Source organism: Mugil cephalus, chromosome 16, assembly GCF_022458985.1.
Source record: "Mugil cephalus isolate CIBA_MC_2020 chromosome 16, CIBA_Mcephalus_1.1, whole genome shotgun sequence".
NCBI classification, from domain to species: Eukaryota; Metazoa; Chordata; class Actinopteri; order Mugiliformes; family Mugilidae; genus Mugil; species Mugil cephalus.
The window spans coordinates 4,673,446-4,694,469 of record NC_061785.1 but is presented as its reverse complement, the minus strand read 5'-3'; the positions used below and the strand labels follow the sequence as shown (position 1 = coordinate 4,694,469).

Sequence of the window (21,024 nt, the reverse complement as noted above, 5' to 3'; positions counted from 1 at the left end):
ACAAAGAAATTAAATACATTTTTTTTTAAATTATACTCAGAGTTGTATTTAAATTTCTGTTTCTTAAGGTTATTTGGTTTGTTTGTCACATCAACCGAGTCAAATGAAACCAATATTCATACATAACACTTACTACAGCATCTCTAATGTAGTAAAAATAAACCTTGATTATACCCACACAACTGCATTATTTTTTTTATTTTCAGTGAAAAGGTTGAAATACACCAATCAGGCATAACATTATGACCACCTTCCTAATGTTGTGTGTAGGTTTCTCTTGTGCCTCCAAAACAGGTTGTGGTCAGAGAATGGACATGAGTGGACATTCAATGGACAACACAGTTAGTTTTGGGTCCTGTGAGTTGAGGGGAGGGGCCCCACAGGTACTTGATCAGTTTGGCATCTAGTGAATTTGGAGGCCAGGTCAACAGGTCGAGTTGTTCCTTAAGTGTTTTTGTGTCAGGCTGCAGTGTTATTCAGTTTGTCAGTGGTCGTAATGTTGTGGCTGATCGGTGTAGCATGCTGTATTAAGTAGAAACTAGTGGATTTGAGGTGGAGAACAATAGGCAAGTTTTGATGAAGAGGCTTAAGTGTGATTAGTTTGGTCTTCTCATTGTATTTGTTGACAGTAAGAAACTAATTAACTATTTAAAGGCTTATCAAATACTTTTCTGATTTGCAATTGCTCGTCCTCATGTTCTGGATAATCGCAGGAATGAAAATATAACTTCAGACACGCTGCTAGATTCTGATGCGGCTCTAAACTCTTTGACAGCTTTGGCGCGTCCGCTTCCCACGAGGGAAAAACCGCGTGATCCGTGGATCTAAAATAGAGACGCTTTAAAGATTCCCCTGAGCCAATTTAGACTCGCCCGACGCTCGCGGCATCCGGAGCTGAGGATTGTGCGACGTGTTAGCTATGTCCGCTATCGGGCCGCGCTCTGGATGCCCCCTCCCACCCCCACCCCCCCAGTCCTTCTTCCTGCCTCAGAGAACAGGAGGCGACCGGGAGGCGTCGCAGATTTTGAGGGACTTCCAGTTTGTGCCGTAGTTGTCGTGGCCCGGACAGAGCGCTTGGTGCAAGGTGTCGGCGAAGGTCCCGGCGCAGAAGCAGTGCAGCGGGGTCACCGTGTCGGCCCCTATGAAGCACACCACCCCCCCGGGGAAGCTGCAGTATATCCCGATGCGGGTGAACTGCCTCCCGTCCAGCAGGGGCAGCTCGTGCTGGACGCCGCCGTGCCACGCGGTGTAGCTCCCGTTGAAGTACTCCACGCACCAGGACTCTTTGCCCCGGCCCATCCAGCAGACCTCCTCGGAGCCGTGCCGCGGGATGCTGGGGTAGGTGAGCCCCAGCTCCCAGTAGGTCTTCCCGCTCACGTCCACCTCCCAGTACTGGCGGCCCTCGCTGAAGCCCTGCTTGCTGATCACGTTCAGGGTGGTGTCGAAGCGGGAGGGGACCTCGGGGACGTCCTGCCAGGTGTCGGTGTAAGTGACGGAGTCGCCCCCCGGGGAGACGATCAGCTTGGGGTGAGCGGTGTCGGCATCCAGGACGACGTCCGCGGCGTCTGTGTGACGCAAAAAAAAAGAAGAAGACACTGATGTTCTCCACCAGGAGCTCACGACAAAGTCGGACGCTCCCTGCTGTAACCTTAGACTTCAGAGAATCTACCTGTCTCTTTGGGGGGAACTCACAGCTCTGAAATAGCTTCTTGGTGACAGGGATCTGGGATCTGATGAAGAGCAGCAGGTTGGTGGTGAGACTCAGCAGCTGTTCGTGCTTGAACTCGTCCATCCTGATCAGTTCAGGGTCCGTCAGCTTCAGCATCTCAAAGATTCTAACCTCAGGGAAAAGAAAAAAACAAATCATCTCAAACAATAATAACAACAACAATAATAATAATAATAATAATAACAATGAAAGTTTCAGACTCTAGATCAGAATTACTGTATAAATTGTATGCAGTGACGTCATCGCATGGACGTCTCCATGGTTACGGCAACTGAGTGGCCGTAAGTGACAGTTAAACGTGGAGATTAGCAGCATTAGTTTGAATCATGGGTTTTAATAGCATCTAAATTGTAACATTAATTAAAATAATAATAATAATAAAAATATTATCTTCATCCTTTTACCGCGACAGTATTGAATGACTAACCTTACTTCTCAGTAAACCTCCTAGCGTTAGCATCTTTTATTTAGCTACATTTGCCATAACTGTAATGACCTAAAACTAACTTATACTACCTGAAACTCAGGCTAATCCACTTTTCCAAATCCACACTAGTTCGTACGGATCATTGTCGAGTCCAATTGTCCTTAATTTGATCTGATAATCCACATTTTTTTTCCCGGTATCGCTGTATTTACTGATACATTTCTCCATGTTTAAACCACTCAGGGGGGGCGTGGTCCTGGGCGGAAGTGACGTCAGCGCACATCCTCAGTCCAGAGGTTAATAGATGTTCATCGGGAACTCAAAAATAACACATGTAAACAAACGAAACAAAACTAATAAATCTGAATTTAAGCTGTACTAACACAGCAGCATAATAACCTATAAATAACAGCAAATATTTTATTGCAAATAGGAACATCATGACAATGTTTAGAGTTACTTAATTTTACAAAACATTTTATTAACTACTTCAAATTTCTGAAGTAGTTACAGCTGCTGCCGTTAACAGTTTAGTCCTTAGTCTCAGTTTTGTGTTATATCTGCGACTTTAGTGGCCAAAGTAGGAATAACAGCTACTGTTATTGAAAAATTATCTTCTATGTAATGTGAATTTCCCACTTTGGCCCAGTTTTGGCCCCCAGGGTGTAGGGTTTTTGGTTTCACTCCCATCTGATAAACAGACTATTATCCGTAAATGTAATGGTGTAGTTTCTGGTAAATGACTCAGCGGGAATTTTCTTTTTTTTTTTTTTTTTTCTCTGTCCCATTCACAGTGGCATTCCCCACTGAAAAATCCTTGGTATGTTTGCTAGCTACTGATTGACCACAGTCTGTCATAACATTACACTTGCATGAACGATCACTCAACCTAATAGGTTTTGTAAGAAGCTGGTTCAAGGAGAGCGATCGTACCTGTTGTCTGTTTCACGATTCTGTAGAAGAATTTAAGAATATACAGTTAGAAGTTTTCACACCATCGAGAGTTTGCATATTAAACTGCGTCTTAGAATCCTAATCTCACAACCTGAACGTCACCGTCGTCTGTTTGCGCTCTGTTGGCCAGTTCCTTGTCCAGTTCCTCAGTGAGGTGGTAGCAGTCTTCGATCTTCTCCTCCATTAGCTTCTCGGTGGCCTCCAGCTCAGTGTCCATCAGGGTCAGTGTGATGCGAAGGTCCTCGTCCAGCACCCGCTTCATGTCCTCGTACTTCTTCTTGATTTTTTCCTTCATTGCGTCTGTCTTTTTCTGAGAGTTAAAGAATGTGAACAGACATGCTAACCATATAGCAACGTGCACATGCAGCCACTTAGCATGAAAAAGATCAATTAAAATCCCCCAAAAACATAATGAAACATCAACTAACTACATGTTTTTTTAGACAGAAATGAATTCATAAATTGAGGCCGTGTCCCATGTGTCCATTTACACCTGACCCAGCAACATACACCTTTCAGCCATAACATTAAAACCACTAACAGGAGAAGTGAATAGTATTTAAATCATCTTGTGGCAATTCAGTGTTCTGCTGGGAAACTGGGACCTGGTATTCATTGGTGTGGATGTTACTAAGACATGTAGCACCCACCTAGACCTAGACCAGGTCCAGGTGGGTGCCACTGTCACCACTACCCCATAGACATGACACTCCTTTATGGTTTACAGCAGTCATCCCCAGCAGGATGCAGCCTGGCCTCCAAATTCATTAGATCCCAAACTGGTCAAATATCACAGAGGCCCCTCCCCTCAACCCAAAGTACACAAAGGCCCCCCCGCTAACAAACGTTGTGTTTCCAGACACCACAGGACGCCCTCAGAAGGCCCATCTCCATTCTCACAACAGTTTTGGAGGCACAAGAGAGAACCACACAATATCAGGAAGGTGGTCATAATGTTATGCCCGATTAACTTCATTATGACACGAGATTCACACAACGCTACAGTAAGAAACTTTTGTTTCCCTCCACGACACGGGATGTAAAACTCTGACATTACATAACACAACAAGGGTTAGTTGACATTAATAGTCTCAATCAGCAAGACATGAACTCGTCTGCGGAGCGGACATAAATGTAGTAGACCTTAATTTATATTTAAAATTCTTGCACTACAGCCTCATTACTGCTGCTAACCGATGATTTAGAGTACAACGTGTTTTAAAGTCCCATAAGAAACGATGAATGTTTTTATGGACCGGCACGCAGGGTTAGAATAAATCAAAAATGGCAGAGCTACACAAAAAAGTGCTTTTGTGAAGTCCTAACTCATTACGTTTAACTGAATGTGCGGCAGCAAGACAAGGACACATGCTCCACGTTCCACCTCGTTAGCTACAATCAAGAAGATGAGCCACCGGAGTGGAAATCCATATTCATGTAAATCATGATTCTCTGAATGGAAATAAACGGACTAGAAATAAATCAGACTTACTGTCATCTCCACCTGTTTGGCCGCCAACTTCTTCATCCTGTAGGCGAGGACTTCCCTTTGTCTCTGCAAGTGCTGCTGGCGTTTCAGAAGCATTTCCTTTGAAACAAAGGAGTTGGGAACAAAAAAAAAATGAAGCAAAGGGGAAAAAAGAAGACGACCTGAAAAGAAGGCGAAACAAAGGTTAAGGGAGTGGGAGGCGACCGCGTCACTCCAGGTGAAGTTCTTACGTCTTTCGTGGCCTTCGAGCTGAGTTTACTGTTCATCTTCTGTACCGAGGTGCAGATCAGACCGACGCTGACCAGCGACGGCACAAACACAAGTGCTTTTATAGGCTTGCCACTGATGTGAAGGCTTTGCTGACAGGGGGGGTGGGGTGGGGTGGGGGGTAAGGTGGGGGTAGGGGGTGAATGCCTGCCACCCACTGCCTACACTGTCCTGGCCCCGTTGCCAGTATGTGCCTTGTTTTATTGCACCATGAATCTGAACTTTGGAGACAAGAAGAAGGTTGTGTGCGGGATAAGAGCGAAAGGAAAGTCGTCAGACTTGAGTTATTGCACGTCCCAGAGAACACGGAGCTCTTAAGAAATCTATTAATACCGGCCCCCGCCACCTTGACCTTGATGCATGAGCGCGCTCGTGACCGACGCGCACGTTTGAAGGAGTTTGCGAAAGTCTTCAAGGTTCGCGGCTAATGGACGAGTCCGCATGCCAGCCTGCTAATGAATACATCTGTCAAGTGCACGCAGGTGTTTGTCATACCTACGCTCTGGGAGGGGTAAATAAAGTTTGAAATGCTTGCCCGTGACTGGTGCCCTAGTAGAGAGACGTCCTCTTCCTCCTCCTCCTCCTCCTCCTCCTCCGCCTTCTAACATAATCAGAGGACATGGGAGGCATGGCACACCGGGGGTTACGTGCCTCCATTTTTCAGAAAAGGAAAAGCCCAAAGTAGCTGCTTGCAGGTCATTTCAGGACGCTTGGTCTCACCCGATGTCTTCCTACCCAACTTTTATAGGCGGCATACAAAGGATTCCGTACATGCTATATACGCCAACCTTGTGTAACATTATGACCACCTTCCTAATATTGTGTAGGTCCATCCAAAACAGTTGTGACTCATCAGAGAATGAACATGGACCTTCTGCATCATCCCACAGACACTTAATCAGTTTGGGATCTGGTGAATCCAAGTTTTTTGAGTTGCTCCTGAAGTGTTTTTGGTCTGTGTCATTGCTATAGGGTGGGGGGATGTCTGGTCTGGTTTGGTCTAGGTGGATGTTACATGTCTAAGTAACATCCACATGAATGATTGAGAGGTCCAAAAGTTTCCCAGCAGAACTGAATTGTCAGAAGATGGTTTAAACGTTATACATTTCCCCTGTCGATGGTCATAATGTTGTGGCTATATTGTGTTTTCTTTACAATTAAAGATTGTAGTTTGACCCTCAAATTTAAAATCCTAGACAACAAATTTAGGATCTGCACTCAACTCACTGGAGAAAAAAACACATTATCTAATGGAAATTTCACAATCGTGTCTTCATGCTGATATTTCCTTGTTAGCTGTGATAATGGCCTTAGTTATATTTGCTAGCTACAGCCATAAATAACCTCCAGTCAAATAGTTGGCAGCACCAATTTCTTTTGTCTCCAGGCCTCTTTCAGCATCTTTCCCAGAGTAGACCGTAGGACACCAGCCAAATTAAAATCAAACACGATGCACTCTCATGGGCCTTTTGTGCCCAAATGCCTTTTAAGACCAGTCCTTCGGGTTATGACGTTTCAGCTGCACTTCTGGACAATTCTGAGTGTTCTTTCTTTTGGCGGGGGGGAAACCCTTTATTAAGGAAGCATGCATGTCATCCTGCAGTTTTCAGCAACAGCGCAGGTAGACCTTAAAAAGTAGACGGAAACAAGAAACCAGAAACACCTGTTCCCATTATGAATGTCTTTCTTACTGCTTGCCAGGGAGCATAGGGCATCCAGCTTCCTCGTGCAGCCACACTCACGGTGAGACAGGTGAGCTGAACAGGTGCTCAGCAGGTAAGGCATTTATTTTTAAACGTGTGTCGAGATGTTTTTGTTTTTTCATGTTTTTTTTTGTTTTTTTTTAATCATATTTGAAGCGACGCTGAAACCGAGAGTTAAAATGTGTTTTGTAGTGTTGTTTTTGAGTTCATATTTGCTACCGTGATAAATACAACATGCAGCCATGGACTCATTTGCGCTACTGCTTAAAGTTTACTGTTTAAAATGCAGCTTTTCCTTTTGTTGTATATCTTGTATATATTTTCATGCTCCAGTAGTTTCTATTTTTATTGCTTCTGAACGAAAGAGCTGCCAAACTGTTTGGGTTAGACAATTGCGAGAAAACCTCTTTCTTATTCTTATTCTTATTTTTATTCTTATTCCTATTGACTTACAAATCTGTGTCTTTATTGGCGTTTATACTTGTCAATAACAATAATTAGCATTACACCTTCTAAATGCAAACCTGCAGCTTAACGTGCTGTTTGTTTGTGAGTGGAGCGCTGACTTAGGAGGAGTTAACCTGTTCCATGCCGTGCTGAAGCAAGGTTTTTTTTTGTTTTTCTTTGTTCATTTTGTCTTTTCCTCAGGTGTGGACGTCACAATGCACAAGAGCCTGAAAAACAGCCCGACAGGTAGCCGTTTCATGGTTTTGTTTTGGTGAAGGTATCTAGATTGTGTGAGAAAACCTGTTTTTACGGCCAATCTTGTCCAGACACAAAACTTACCTGGAATGTGCTAATGTACCCGAGTACGACATGTTAGCAGCTTCTAACTCATTAGTGGTTTGGGGAGTTTTCGGACTTTTTTCAGCTTCTTTGTACCAAATGGCAGCTATACTGTACATACTGTAAATAAAAAAACAATATGGAAATGAACGCCGCTGAGCACTGGGCTTTTCTTTTGCAGTGTTCTACAAACCAATGCCAGCTGTGTCGGAAATAAGATCTGGATACCTGTATAAGTCTCCTCCCCACAGACGGATTGTGGCAGGGGTAACTCAATCGGTGCAACACTTTGCAGAACTTTGTGTTCATGTTCATGTATGTTTTAACTTTTTTTTTTTTTAATCATTACTATTTTTTTCCTGCAGAAATTATGGAAGAAGCGTTACTTCATCCTGTTCAAAATCAGCGATCGAGAGTATCATTTCAAGTACTTCAGGAATAAAAATGAGAAGGAAAGACCACTTGGCGGCATAGACTTGTCACAGTATGTTCCCAGCCTAAACCACAAATACTTGTCTATGCAGTACATCATTCAATTTAGCTGTTGGTGACTGCGTGTTGTATTTAAGACGTGTCTTGTTTTGTGTTTTCGTTCCTCCATCAGGATCTCAGTGCTGCAGGTGAGCCCCCAACATCACACCAGATGGACATGGATCCAAAAGAGCTTCAAGTGCTCCCCATCCTGTGTGCTCTACATCAGGACAGCTGACCGGGACTACTTCCTGGTTGGAGAGAACAGGTCGGTCGACTGTTTTGGTTTTTTATGAATTTAATGGAACTGTAACAAAAAAAAAGAAGAAAAAAAACCCTCCAAGCATTCTGCGCTTGAAATAGTTTTACAAGAATGTACTTATTCTCTACACCAGATAGATTGATATAGGATATCTGGCTGAGTACATGGTAACACAAATATCTAGATTAAAAAATATGTCATTTTCAGGTCTGAAAAGTGCAGCCGGTGTCATTTTTTGGCCTAAAGGTAGTCGCTTAGTCCTCAAAGACAGGCTGCACATGTTTGGACATGTTCGGATTTGTTGATTGACACGTCTGGTTTTCAGTTAGATCCGTACGTTTCTTCTTACCCAGGTCATTTGTCAGGATCCAACCTCTATAACCCTAATCCCCCTAACCCTAAGGCCCTAAGGTCCTAACCCTTTACTTGAAACCCCATCCAGGATTGTGCATAAATTTTTGTCACGATCCAACCTCCCTAACCTTTACTCTAACCCTAAGGCCCTAACCCTAACCATAATACCCTAACACTAATCAAACTGCCTACAGCAAAATATCAAACCTCAGGCTTTAAACTGGGTGCCCACAAATCTCCATCTTTTACACTCTATCACTTCCCCCTTTGTTCAAAACCCCAACCAGGATCATGCATGATGTTTTGTCAGGAACCCTAACCCTAACCCTCTAACCCTAAGGCTCAGCATCTAGCCTCCCTAACCCTAAGACCCTAACCTTAGCCCCTATCCCTAACCCCAATCCCTAACCCTAAGCCTTAGGATACAACCAATCAAACTGCCTACGGCAAAAATGCCAAACCCAAGGCTTCAAACTGGCCACAAATGTCCATCATTTACAGTCAATCACCTTCCATTTTGCTTGAAAACCACATCCAGGATTGAGCATAAATTCATCCACTTTCAAAATAGAGCTTGTTAGAAAACAGTGTAAAATTAAATAAACCGCTATGTGATTGAAAGTCTGTGGTGGCGTAACCAAAAACCAGGCCACAGCTGGGTGGACCAGTCCTGGTCTCAAGGCCCCCTCTCTGACACTTTCATTGTGCCTCATAAAACACTTCCCCTCTGGCCTTCGCACCATTTACTATTTTGGGAGTTCGGGGCAATCAAAAAGAAATTATGATGCTTCTTCCCCCCGTAAAGTCTATCATGTGATAATGGCTTGCGCTCAAGCTAAATTGCTGATAAATGTTTGCTTTTCCACTTCATGTTTGATTTTGGTATTGGATTTTAAATGGAGCAAATGTAATTTGTGGAGTCTAAAAATTGACCCTTTAAGTGCTTTCTTCTCTCCTAGTGAGGAAGTGGACGGCTGGTTCTCTGACCTGTATGATTCCCTGGAAAACCGTCCACATACGTTACTCAATTCACAGGTGTACATCGATTATGTCGTCTTTATCATGTAGACAAAGCATCTTTTGCACTGCACGGTTTTTGTATATATCATGTTTACCTATAAACTTTTACTGATAATGGTTATTTCATGGTCTTGCTCTGATAGGAAGCATCTGGTAACAAGTTAACAATTGAGGTAAGAATCAAAAAGTTCCTATTCCTTGTTGAGAACTAGTCTTAAACACAAGATAATATTGGGGAGAGTTTGCCATTCTCGCATATCTTCAAAAGAAACTTAATGTGCTTGGCTGCTGGGTAACTGGCAGTGTCTAGACGCCTTTGAGGCCAATGTAAAGTGGGAAATCCATAGACTTGAAAACTTGGACATTATCACCACTGACAATGCTGTAAATACCATTCAAGCGGATCTTTTTCATGAATATGATAAATCCAATTTGAAGGCAGCATTGCAATGGAACTAATCGCTGGCTATTGGCTAGCTTTTCTAACTTAGCTTAGTTTAGCAGGTTTAGCTAGCCTGGCTGTGTTCAAAGGTCACAAAATCCACCTACATGCATCTATAAAGCTAAATAATTAACTTGTATTTTATTAAATCTGTTAAAAAAAAATGTTTACATTTACTATCCTTTTTAAGTTTTCGTATTATATCTGCAACTTTAAAACAGTGCAGCCCCTAGTGGCAAAATTAGGAATAGCAGATACTTTAATCGAAAAACTGTGTACGTACTTTTCGCATTTCGCAAATTCATCCTACGTGCTATGTTGGACCCTTTGGTGGGTGGTTCTGGCCCCCGGACCATATACTTGAAGCCCCTAAATTTAGAGGTGCCACTTCGTTATCTTTTATTTATTTATTTATTTAACCTATATTTTGGGTCTTTGAGCTCAGCCGACTACTACCGCTTAAGTCTGGAGCTAATTTTCAGCTTAGCTTGGCGTTTATTGTTCGTGCTCAGTCTAACAAGCAACCACAGATTAGCTCCGTCACTCATCTGTTAACTATCCACAGGCCTTTTCTGTTTGATTGACAGACTTCTCTTCCTGTTTTACCAGACAATTTCACCTCCCATTGTTCGGCAACCTAATCCTGCCGATGTGCTTGAAAAGGTCGGTCACTGGTATTTTATCTGGTTTACCCTTCCTGTAATGAATGCAATTAAGGGAAATGCCAACATTAGAACTCAAATAATGTGTTCTGTTGAATCAAATGTCCAGAATAAATGTAATAATGTATTATTTATTATTTTTATTATTTCAGGATGAACCCAAAATGCGCTCCATGTCTGATCCATCGTCAAACATTCTGGACGGCGACACTGAAAAATCGAAGGTGCAACATCTTGAGTTGACCCTTTGCACAATATGTTAGCTTGGGGCTAATTTTGACCTTTTTTTTTTTTGTTTGTTTGTTTTTTTTGGTAATATTTGCTAGCAGAGAGAAGACAATATCAAAAGACCTACATCCGAGCCTGTGAATCCAGTCTATGACTATCCAAGACCCGTCCCAAAGCAAAAAGTAGACCAAGATAAAACCTTTAAATATACCAACCAAAGATGTTCAGTTAAATCAAATCCTAAACTTTAATAGCGAGCAACATAAACTAACAGCACTATTTCTTTTCTTGACTTAGGCCCTAGAGAATGGTGCAAGGCGTCGCCACAGCATCGATTCACTGTGAGTGTTTATTACATCTCTCAAGATTGAAAGATCACATTTTTAACTACTGACGGCTTCATTGTTCACTATCCTTTGCTAATTTGATCATACGCCTCTCGTAGGTATGAAAACATGGGAAAATGTCGGGAACACGATGGAGTCGTTGAGGAAGAGTAAGTCTTTCACTTTATAGCGTGACAGGAGATTAAAAAAAAAAAGTCACATTTTCTAATTATGACGAGTAATTGCAAATGAAAATGACATAAGTGCTTTGTGCCAAATGCCTCTAGAGATACAGAAGTTGAAGAACTTAACAAAGCTGCACAAAGCACCCTGATGAGGACTGTCAATCAGGCCTTTGACAAAATGAAGACTCAAATTTCCCCACCACCTAAGTGCACTGAGGAGCCGGCCACCGAAGACAGGTAAACGAATCCCAGCTTAATTTATTCTTTTCGCTTTGCCTTTTGTCGTCCTGTGCTCTTTCCGACGCTCTTTGCAACACTGTGCACTTTGTCAGCGCCCTAGATACCAAAATAGCTCAATCATCAGAGGTAACCATGTCCTCGTTGGCTCAGACGACAGCGGCGGGGGTTATTTTTACAACGCGGAGCATGTTGTCACACCAGGACCATTGAAGAATCTAAAGAGAGGCAGCGCCGTGGAACCGGTTTAGCAGCTTGTTTTCTCGGGAAACAGTCGACTTTTCATCGCTTCATCATTTCCTGACACACTTGGGTTGATTGTCTGTGATGCAGACGGATGGGATGTTTGAATAAGTTAAACTTACAGATCATGCGTGACTGATTCTGTTATTGTTATTGTTTACGATTGGTTTGCTTAAGTGCTGCGATGCTAATCTGAGACGTACTGATTGTGCGTTTAAGTGTTGAAAGTGAAAACTCGTTACAGCTGTTACACTCATGATATTTAACATCTGCATTTGGTTTTTTCCTGAAGACGCTACAGTATGTCTTTAACAATGACAAATTTTAAGTAATTTCCCCTAATACAGCATGCTACGCCTATCTGCCACATCATTAAAACCACTGACAGGAGCAACATCGGCAATCTTGCGACAATTCAATGTTCTGCTGGGAAACTGGGATTCATTCATGTGGATGTTACTTAGACATGTAGCACCTACCTACACCAGACCAGACCAGACCCCCCACTACCACCACTACCCCCACTTGAAACGTTGCCTTTTAATGCTTGGAAACCGGCCTCCTTAACCCTAAGGCCGTAACCCTAAAGCTCAGGATCCAACCTCCCTAACCCTAAGGCTTTAACTCTAACTGCCTACAGCGAAATTCCAAACCTGAGACTTCAAACTGGCCACAAATCTCCATCTTTTACACTCAATCACTTCCCATTTTCCTCGAAAACCACATCCAGGATTGAGCATAAATTCAGCAGTGCAACAGTGCAAATTAAATAAACTATGTGGACCAGTCTGACTGTCATTATAAACTGAACGCCAAACTCAATGCTTCCCAAGAACGTCGGTTTTTGGTCGATCGGTTTCACCACTGAGTCGACTACAAACACCGACAGAGGACTGGTTTCACGTCATGTTGTCCTGCTGCCGGTTGCTTTGTTAATTTGCTCTGATCTGTGCGATAATTCCTGATATTTCACATTGATGTCTGATTCCTGGCCAAGAGTGGGCGTCGTGCTGCGTTTGGCGACCACACTTAATTAGAAGTGCCTTTTAATTGGGATTTCTCCACCCATGCTGCTGCTTTTATCAGATTTTTAAAAGAATTCTTCTTCCTTTGTTGCTGTCATGGTCAAATGTGGGTGCATCCGGGGTGATACTGAGATAAAACCTGTTGCGAAAGAAAAAAAATTTCTTGCCCCGTATTGTTTTGCAGCTGTAGTTCAGCATGAAGTCTTACATGATACAAGCCAGTTCCTTTGTTATTTGTTCCCTCCGTGTTGCCAAATTCTTTTATGACCTTTTGTTGGACATCAAACCAAGAATGCACATGTGACTTTAAACTGAGCGCAGCTGAAACATGGATCCTGATCTGATCTTATAATCCCTTTAATGATATTTCTTGGGTTTGTAGAGAACTTTGCAGGCGTTATCGGATTTTAGCAGCAGCTCCAGCAACAACAACAACACTTCTCCCGTAATGACAACCACTAGTAAAAAGAAAGAATAAATAAAAGTAAACATCTACTAAAATAAAATAAAAATAAATCTACTAAAATACTACTTTAATGATATTTCTTGGGTTTTGCAGAGTAAAGACGCAGGCGTCTTTGGATTTTAGCAGCAGCTCCAGCGACAATGACGCCATTTCTGTAGTATTGAAAACCACCAGTAAAAAGAAAGTAAAGTAAATAAAGTATAAATAAAATAAAATATAAGTAAACATCTAGTAAAATTAAATAAAACAAAAATCTTGTAAATAAAAAATCATAAAATATAAGTAAAAATCTAGTTGAATAAAAAAAATCATAAAATAAGAGTAAAAACTTACCAAAATATAATAAAAAGCAAAAAATCTTGTAAAATAAAAAATAATAAAAGATAAGAATAAATCTACTGAAATAAAATAATAAAATATGAGTAAAAAAATCACTAAAATAAAATGAAAAAGTAAAAAATCTTGTAAAATAAAAAAAAAATAATAAAATATAATTTTATAAATCTAAATAAAAAGTAATAAAATATGTGTAAAGATCCACTAAAGTACTGATCTACTCGATATTTCTTGGGTTTTGCAGAGAAGAGACGCAGCCGTCTTCAGATTTTAGCAGCAGCTCCAGCGACAACGACGCCACGTCTCCCATAGGTTCACTGGAAAGACCGACCGGGAGCAGGATGGACAAACGAAACTCCGCTGATAGGTGAGACGATAAAGAAAAATAAAACATCTGAAGTCATGAAACAACGAGACAGGGGGCATTTTGTGTGATGATCAGCTGAAGCAAGGAGTTAAATTGAGGCATGAGTTCTGTCGTTTTACATTTGATCCACTTGTAAATAGTTCATGTGAATGAAACCCCCCCCACCTCATCTGCTCCATCTGCTGCCAGTCAGACCGAGAGCGAATAAAAAACAGACATTATCCCACTCAGAGTGACTCAGTAACATGACCTAAGCAGAGAGACATGTTGCCGGACTGGTATGAGCAGTTCCTGGAGGTTTCTGTAAGCGTCGGCTGGAGCAATAATAGACGATTAATAACAAACACAACAACAGTTATTATTCAGGCAGCTTAATTATAGTTACATAAAGACAACTGAAAGTCCCTTTCTATGCGGAAATAAAAAACAATAATAGTTTTTTTTTTCCTGCTATACGGAAGAGTGATCAGCCACAACATTATGACCACTCATTCATGTGGATGTTATTTAGACGTGTAGCCCCCACCCAGACCAGAGCAGGCACCTCCACCCCATAATAACAATGACACTACTTCATAGCAACAGGATGCAGCCTGACAAAAAAAAACATTTTTAATTCTTCTATTTTGTTTTATTTTCTAGCATCGACCACGTCGCTCCAGATGAGAGAAATCTGATGGTGAATATGGCCGATGTGAAAAAACACCTGACACTCACAGATGTGGACGGGAAACCGTGGTATGTTCACCGAAAAAAGACCAAACCACCTGTACAAGATGTTCCATTGATATAAACTCAAAAACGCTAAGAGCACAGATGTGTGTGTGTAATAATAATAAATAAATCACATCAGACAGAGGAGACCACGATGCTTTTTTACCGTGGCTCTGTGGGGTAGATCTATGAGATAGACACAAGATCAACAGTATTTACACAATATTTACAAGTATAATAAAAGTATTGATTAAAATTACATGAATAATAAATTTCATGCAAAAAAAAAAAATTATAAAATATCAATGTCCACTATGTGCCAGCAAAAGTCAGTTCAGTGTTTTCTGGGACACACAACTGAGGCCTGATGCCTTCTTGCAAGAAGAAAGATTTTATTACATGGTGGAGAGTCTGGTCAGGGTTATTAATGATGAATAATACTCTCTTGAAAAATCACCAGTAAAAATAAAAATAAAAATAAATATATATTATAGAGAAATAAAATAAAATATAATAATATATAATAACATAATAAAATATAATCTAGTAAAATAGAAAATAATTTAATATAGGTAAAAATCTAAAACAAAGTAAAAATATAGTCAAATAAAAAAATATATAAGTAAAAATCCCCTAAAATAAAATAAAAAAATAGAAATGTAGTAATATAAAAAATAATAAAATATAAGTAAAAATCTACTAAAATAAAATAAAAAAAGTAAAAATGTAGTAAAATAAGAAAATAAGAAAATTTGAGAAAAAAAACAGTTAAATTAAATAAAAACGTCAAAACTTTCTTAAAAAAATAATAAAATATAAATAAAAATCTAGTAAAAAAAAAAAATAAATAATATAAGTCCAAAAGGCGTTTTTTTTAAAAAAAGGCAACTGGACTTGTTGAGTTTATTGAAAACATTTTGCCGCCCAGCGAGTAGCTTCTTCATTTCTAAGATGCTGGTGGGACGTTGTCACCAGTTTCTGGTCTTTACAGAAACAGGTCGAGCAAGTTTCTGATGGGTTTTACCCACAGAGTTTTCTTATTTAAACCTCAACTTCCCACCAGTGTCTCAGAAATGAAGAAGCTACTCGGATGAGAAACATCTTCTAGAAACTCTACGTTTTACTTTACCATGACCTGGATGACTAAGAACCTTCACGGACAAAATAATATAAGCAAAAATGTACAGAATTTTCATATGAATGAATATACAAGAAACAGAGACAAGTAAATGTATATTATATACACATAATAAGGATTAATAGGGGTCGGCGTTGCTAATGTTTGTGATGACGTGCGTCCTCTAGCTAGCAAAGAAATGATTTATAGTATCTATACGTTGTATGTAGCTCAACCTTCTCTCTGAGTAAACGCAGAGAAACAACACACAACCATAAATCGGCCTTTAGTGAGACAAGAGAACAACACAACTAGGCACGTGTGAACTAGCTGTAAAAAGCATAAACCAAACCTGAATGGACGACAATGTGAGAGGGGTTTTTTTTAACTCTCAATAGAGCAAAGGTCACAAAGGTGCACAGACAGAAACCAGGCTGGTTATAGAAGGAACAAAACAGATTCCTCTAGTTACAGGAAAGTATCCGTAACCTCCAACTCCTCATTAGTCTTTTAGCCCTCGCGTTTTGTCCTAAATAAACCTAAAATAAAATGTATCGCCTATATCGTTTTCAACTAATAACTACATACTGGACACTTCTGGACCACATTTATATCAGTTTATGTGAATCATCTGAAGGTTAGTTTGTTTGTCGTTTAGTTTTCTAGCTACATCTTTGTGTGTTTGTGTGTCACAGTGTGTCTGGGTGGACGGGTCAGCCACAGTCGGTGTGTCTGTTCCACAAAGGAGACAACATCGTGGCGGTGAACGACCTGCACACCGGCACCGTGGAGGAGTTCAACTTGTACATCAGCAAGTCGCTCAAAGCCGAGGTACCTGTATTTTATTTTATTTTTTTTGTTACGATTAGCATACGTGGGCTACGTCGTGTTCGTCTAACGAGGCTCGTCTGCTCACAGGTGAAGCTCACCATCCTGCGTCTACCTGGATGCCAGCCTCTACATTCCCTGAGCTGCTACTGCACCGACTATTCAACAAACAACTGATCACAAAGGACGAGACGCACGTCCTTAAAATGAGTCTTCGGTTGCAGTTTGGACAAAGTTTCCAAACAGGACTGCGGCCGCTCTTTATCAGTGTGTCACTCTCAATTATTTTAAAAGATAGAAGTTATTTTAGGAATAATAATCGTGATCTGTAAACGGGTACAAATGTGCCACATTTGCCGAAAGCGTTGCCAAAAATAGAAACAAAGGGCAGGCGGGTCCGGCGACATACTTCTTGTTTCACGGCACCTTGACGTGAGTTATTTTTGTCACACAGTTGAGGCAAAAGGAAAACAGAGCGAGGAGGCGTGTCGTGACAAAAAAAAAAAAAGAAAAATGGTGTAAATATGCTCAGTGATTACTGTGTTTAACCTTTTAAAAATGTCTCGTACTGTAATTGTCAACACACAACCAGCCGTAACATAATGACCACTGCGTTTCCAGTAGGGGTGGGCGATACTGGGAATTTTGGTATCAATCCGATATCAAGTAAATAAATCGATACCAATGAATACATCGCCGAAATGTCACTGAAAAACTTTTTATTTTTCGCCTTTAGTTAGTTGATTATGATTATTAATAAAACGCAGGACAAATATTTTAGTCAAATAAACCTGTTTCCATCAACTAATTACAATTTAAAATGATTCAACAGTATAGACATTAAATAATTCCCCTTTTTCTACACACACAATTGGGTCATTTGTGCAAAATAAGAAAAAGCAACAAAAATATAAATATAACAACAATGAAAAAGAAAGTCAGCTGAGCAAGTAAACAGTAAACAAAAGCAACAATGTAATAAAAAATATAAAAACTGCTCAGAGAGGGAAATGTTGGCTCATTTATTTTCCACCAGAGAAGTGAGTCTGTGTCCTGTATAAGTGTTTTCTCTTCTGAATACTTCAGCATATACCTGATACTTCTGTGATGTTTGGATTTGAGTGTCAACCTCTGTCAATATCCACCTTTTCCTACAGGTGGAGATGGAGAAGCTCCACGGTCTTGCATTAACACGGACGTATAGAAGAGAAACTGTAACAAAAGTATTGATCTAATCACGCTAGTATCGATTCAGCACTGATACTGGCCTCGGTATCGATACACAATATTAGGAAGGTGGTCATAATGTTATGTCTGATCAGTGCAAAGTGAACGTAAAGCAGCAGCTCATCTGATATCTGCCAACAAATCCTGAACGTGACTTCCTATATTTAGAAATCAGAAAGTGTGTGTGACCTCCACCAGGAGGTGTCTCGTAAGTCACGGCTGTAAAATAAATAGAGAGCACGTGAAATAAACAATGAAAAAGGAGAATAAAACGAATAAAAAGTCACTAAAATTCCTACACACGTGTTTTTTTTAAATTTGATTGTTTATCCCCAGAAATATTGTCGAGAACGACTCGGTTAAGGCCGTTCTTCCCTTGTGATGCTCAGGTTTTGCCGTATTGTAAATAAACGCATCCTATTTAGGGGGGTGTAGCTAAAAAAGCATCATGAATAACTTTTTTTTCCTGTATTGAAGAACATCCCATAACAAAATCCAGGCTCTGCTTCTGAGATATTTTACAGTTAATTGATTTTATTCGTGCATTTTAAAAATCCGTTCGTTGTTTTAATGTTGTATATTTCTACCTTAAAGTTATGCATAATTCTCCAACCTGCCCGAGATTTCTCAAATACTCGTAGATTATATCAACGTGTAATATAACTATTGTCACCGTCATTGTATTCTCATATGTGCACACTGTAAACTATACTGTACACTATACTCACTATACTGTAAACTACACTGTACACTATACTCACTATACTGTAAACTACACTGTACACTATACTCACCATACTGTAAACTATACTGTACACTATACTCACTATACTGTAAACTATACTGTACACTATACTCACCATACTGTAAACTATACTGTACACTATACTCACTATACTGTAAACTATACTAAATGATTCTATAATGAAAGCTTGTTGACCCTCATATGTTCTGTTTATCCATCATCAGTCTTTTAGACTTGGTCACAGTAGAAAGAAAAGAAAAAAAAAAATAAAAGAAAGAAAAACAGATGAAGACCGTGGAGATGGAGAAAGAGTGGAAGGAGGAAAATGAAAGAAAAGGGGAGAAGAAGAAAGAGGAAGGAGGAAGCATGGGAGGAAGAGGAGGAAGAGGAAAAGTAGTCGGGGAATGATGACGTCACGCCCCATGAGTGGCTAAAACACGGTGAAATGTGTCACTAAGTACAGCGAGACCAGGAAAAATGTGGATTATCAGGTCAAATTAAGGACAATTGGACTCGACAATGATCCATACAAACTAGTATGGATTTGGAAAAGTGGATTAGCCTCAGTTTCAGTTAGTTTCAGTTAGTTTTAGGTAATTTCCGTTATGATAAATGTAGCTAAATAAAAGATGCTAATGCTAAGAGCTTTACTGAGAAGTAACGTTAGCCAGCGCGTTAAAAGGATGACGAGCAGTGATCACAAACACAGCCTCCACAACGTAACTTAAGAAGTAACTTCATCAAAAACATACAGCATAAATTAATATTACCTGACACTAAATGTGAACCACAACACCAGGTTTCTGAGCCTGGATTCCAGTTGTTTCTTCGTAATGTCGCGATCCATTTACTTCTCTTTTCTTTGGCAGATATCTGTAAAAAAAAAATATCTCTGACTGCTTTTCAAATCTGTCGGTTCAGTCAATCGCACAACAGCTCTTCACCTTTTTTTTAAAAAAAATAATTTTACAGTTTAGACGCTGTTATATTCAAACTGATGCCGCTAATCTCCATGTTTAACGGTCACTCAGTGGCCGTAACCATGGAGACTTCAGCTTCCTGTGACGTCACACTCACACCCTCTGCAACCCTCCGGAAGGAAGAGTGCAAAAAGGAGAAGGGAACAAGGAACAAGGAAGAGAGGATGATGGGGAATTTATCAATAAATTTGTGTCTCTGTCTTCCTCCCACCGTCCCGTCCAAAGACATGCTCGTTAGGTTAATTCTTAATTAGCCCTCCAGAGGACAAACTGTGACAGAAAATGAACAAATCTGGATCAAGTCGTCCATGTACAGTTTTTATTTTGCTCACAGCTCAGTAGAAAAAAAAAAAGTTACCTTCCATCTTCAGCTTGTTCCAAACTCAGCTGTAAAATAAATCCCGAGAGGGAGATCGTATCACTCACCACCTGTTCATTTTATTTTATTTTTATTTATTCTACTTTCCACTGCGTCTTTGCTCACATTATGAATCAAGCCATGCTCTGTGAACTGCAGTCCTCAGGTAAATCCCTCCTTTACCGCATGCCTCAACACACACACACACAAAAGCTGTGAAAATCTTTACCTGAGGAATTTAAAACAGCAAATTGTGTCCAAATCACATGACTAATTTAAGAAGAGAATAGAATAGAAAAATACTTTATTTATCCCCTGGGGGAAATTTGAGTGTCCATTAACTTGCACACAAACATACTCAGACATCAACCTAACACACCAACAAAATAAACAATGCAAAAGGAGAATGAAGACTGGAAATATGTATAAGACTGTATTCACATGTAAAAACTATGTAGAGGTGACCAATTTACACTATTACAAGTATTTTAACATTTAAACGGTGGCGTTGTACAGTCTGATGGCGTCACTGAATCTGTTTTTATGTTTGTAAAAGTGCTAATTTCAACCTATAAACTAGTTTTTAAATTGTGTCGATAGGCCAAATAAAACTAGACTTATTAGAAAGAATTTACGCCACTTTTTTTCCTGATTATTGCCCTCATGTTGGTTCGTGTCTGATGCATCACTTATCGTTACACTTTTGTAAATAGTTGTACAAAAATGTGTGATGCATTTCCTGCATTTCAATGGGAATAGTTATAAATAACTTTGTTTCCTAAATTTGTACTTAAGCTTGTGAAATTTACACTTTAGATTTGCATTCTAAGTTCATTGAACATGTTTGTGGTTTTCACAGTGAAAAATTGAACTATTTCCTACTTGGATTTGATGGTTTTAAGTCCGTGTTAGTTTGTCAAAATGAAATATAAGAGGTAAAACTAAAAAGAAAAACCTTCTTACGGTTTCTTTTCCTCCTCCATAACCTTGGTAGCAGGTGAATTTTTCCTTACCTTTCCAGGGAAGCATTTTTTACAGATGTGCTAGTTTTCTTGTGTTCATCGCTTGTTTTAAAG

General features: G+C 40.0%; 2 protein-coding genes across 7 annotated transcripts; one reads left to right on the top strand and one right to left on the bottom strand.

Moving 5' to 3' along the window:
• Positions 1-28: 28 nt before the first annotated feature.
• si:ch211-28p3.4 (E3 ubiquitin-protein ligase TRIM39) lies at positions 29-4,889 on the bottom strand. 2 transcript variants are annotated; one of them, XM_047609645.1, is made up of 6 exons: positions 4,830-4,889; positions 4,603-4,760; positions 3,202-3,420; positions 3,090-3,109; positions 1,693-1,835; positions 29-1,565 (listed from the first exon to the last, which is right to left on the bottom strand). In XM_047609645.1, exons 2-6 carry the CDS (start codon positions 4,693-4,695, stop codon positions 988-990), a joined length of 1,053 nt encoding a protein of 350 aa, XP_047465601.1. In that variant the 5' UTR covers positions 4,696-4,760; positions 4,830-4,889; the 3' UTR covers positions 29-987. The 2 variants fall into 2 exon arrangements, with proteins under 2 accessions (XP_047465601.1, XP_047465600.1); XM_047609644.1 differs by having other exon boundaries at positions 4,603-4,698.
• Positions 4,890-6,467: 1,578 nt separating this feature from the next.
• LOC125022043 (pleckstrin homology domain-containing family S member 1-like) lies at positions 6,468-19,123 on the top strand. Of its 5 annotated transcripts, none has more exons than XM_047608306.1 (17): positions 6,468-6,642; positions 7,218-7,262; positions 7,537-7,634; positions 7,721-7,839; positions 7,960-8,094; positions 9,402-9,477; positions 9,606-9,635; positions 10,514-10,567; positions 10,719-10,790; positions 10,896-10,976; positions 11,092-11,135; positions 11,240-11,290; positions 11,408-11,542; positions 13,857-13,979; positions 14,622-14,717; positions 16,506-16,641; positions 16,729-19,123. In XM_047608306.1, exons 2-17 carry the CDS (start codon positions 7,232-7,234, stop codon positions 16,813-16,815), a joined length of 1,368 nt encoding a protein of 455 aa, XP_047464262.1. In that variant the 5' UTR covers positions 6,468-6,642; positions 7,218-7,231; the 3' UTR covers positions 16,816-19,123. The 5 variants fall into 5 exon arrangements, with proteins under 5 accessions (XP_047464262.1, XP_047464261.1, XP_047464263.1 ...); XM_047608305.1 differs by having other exon boundaries at positions 6,469-6,642; positions 10,893-10,976; XM_047608307.1 differs by having other exon boundaries at positions 6,470-6,642; positions 7,218-7,253; positions 7,534-7,634; positions 10,893-10,976; positions 16,729-19,122.
• Positions 19,124-21,024: the final 1,901 nt, after the last annotated feature.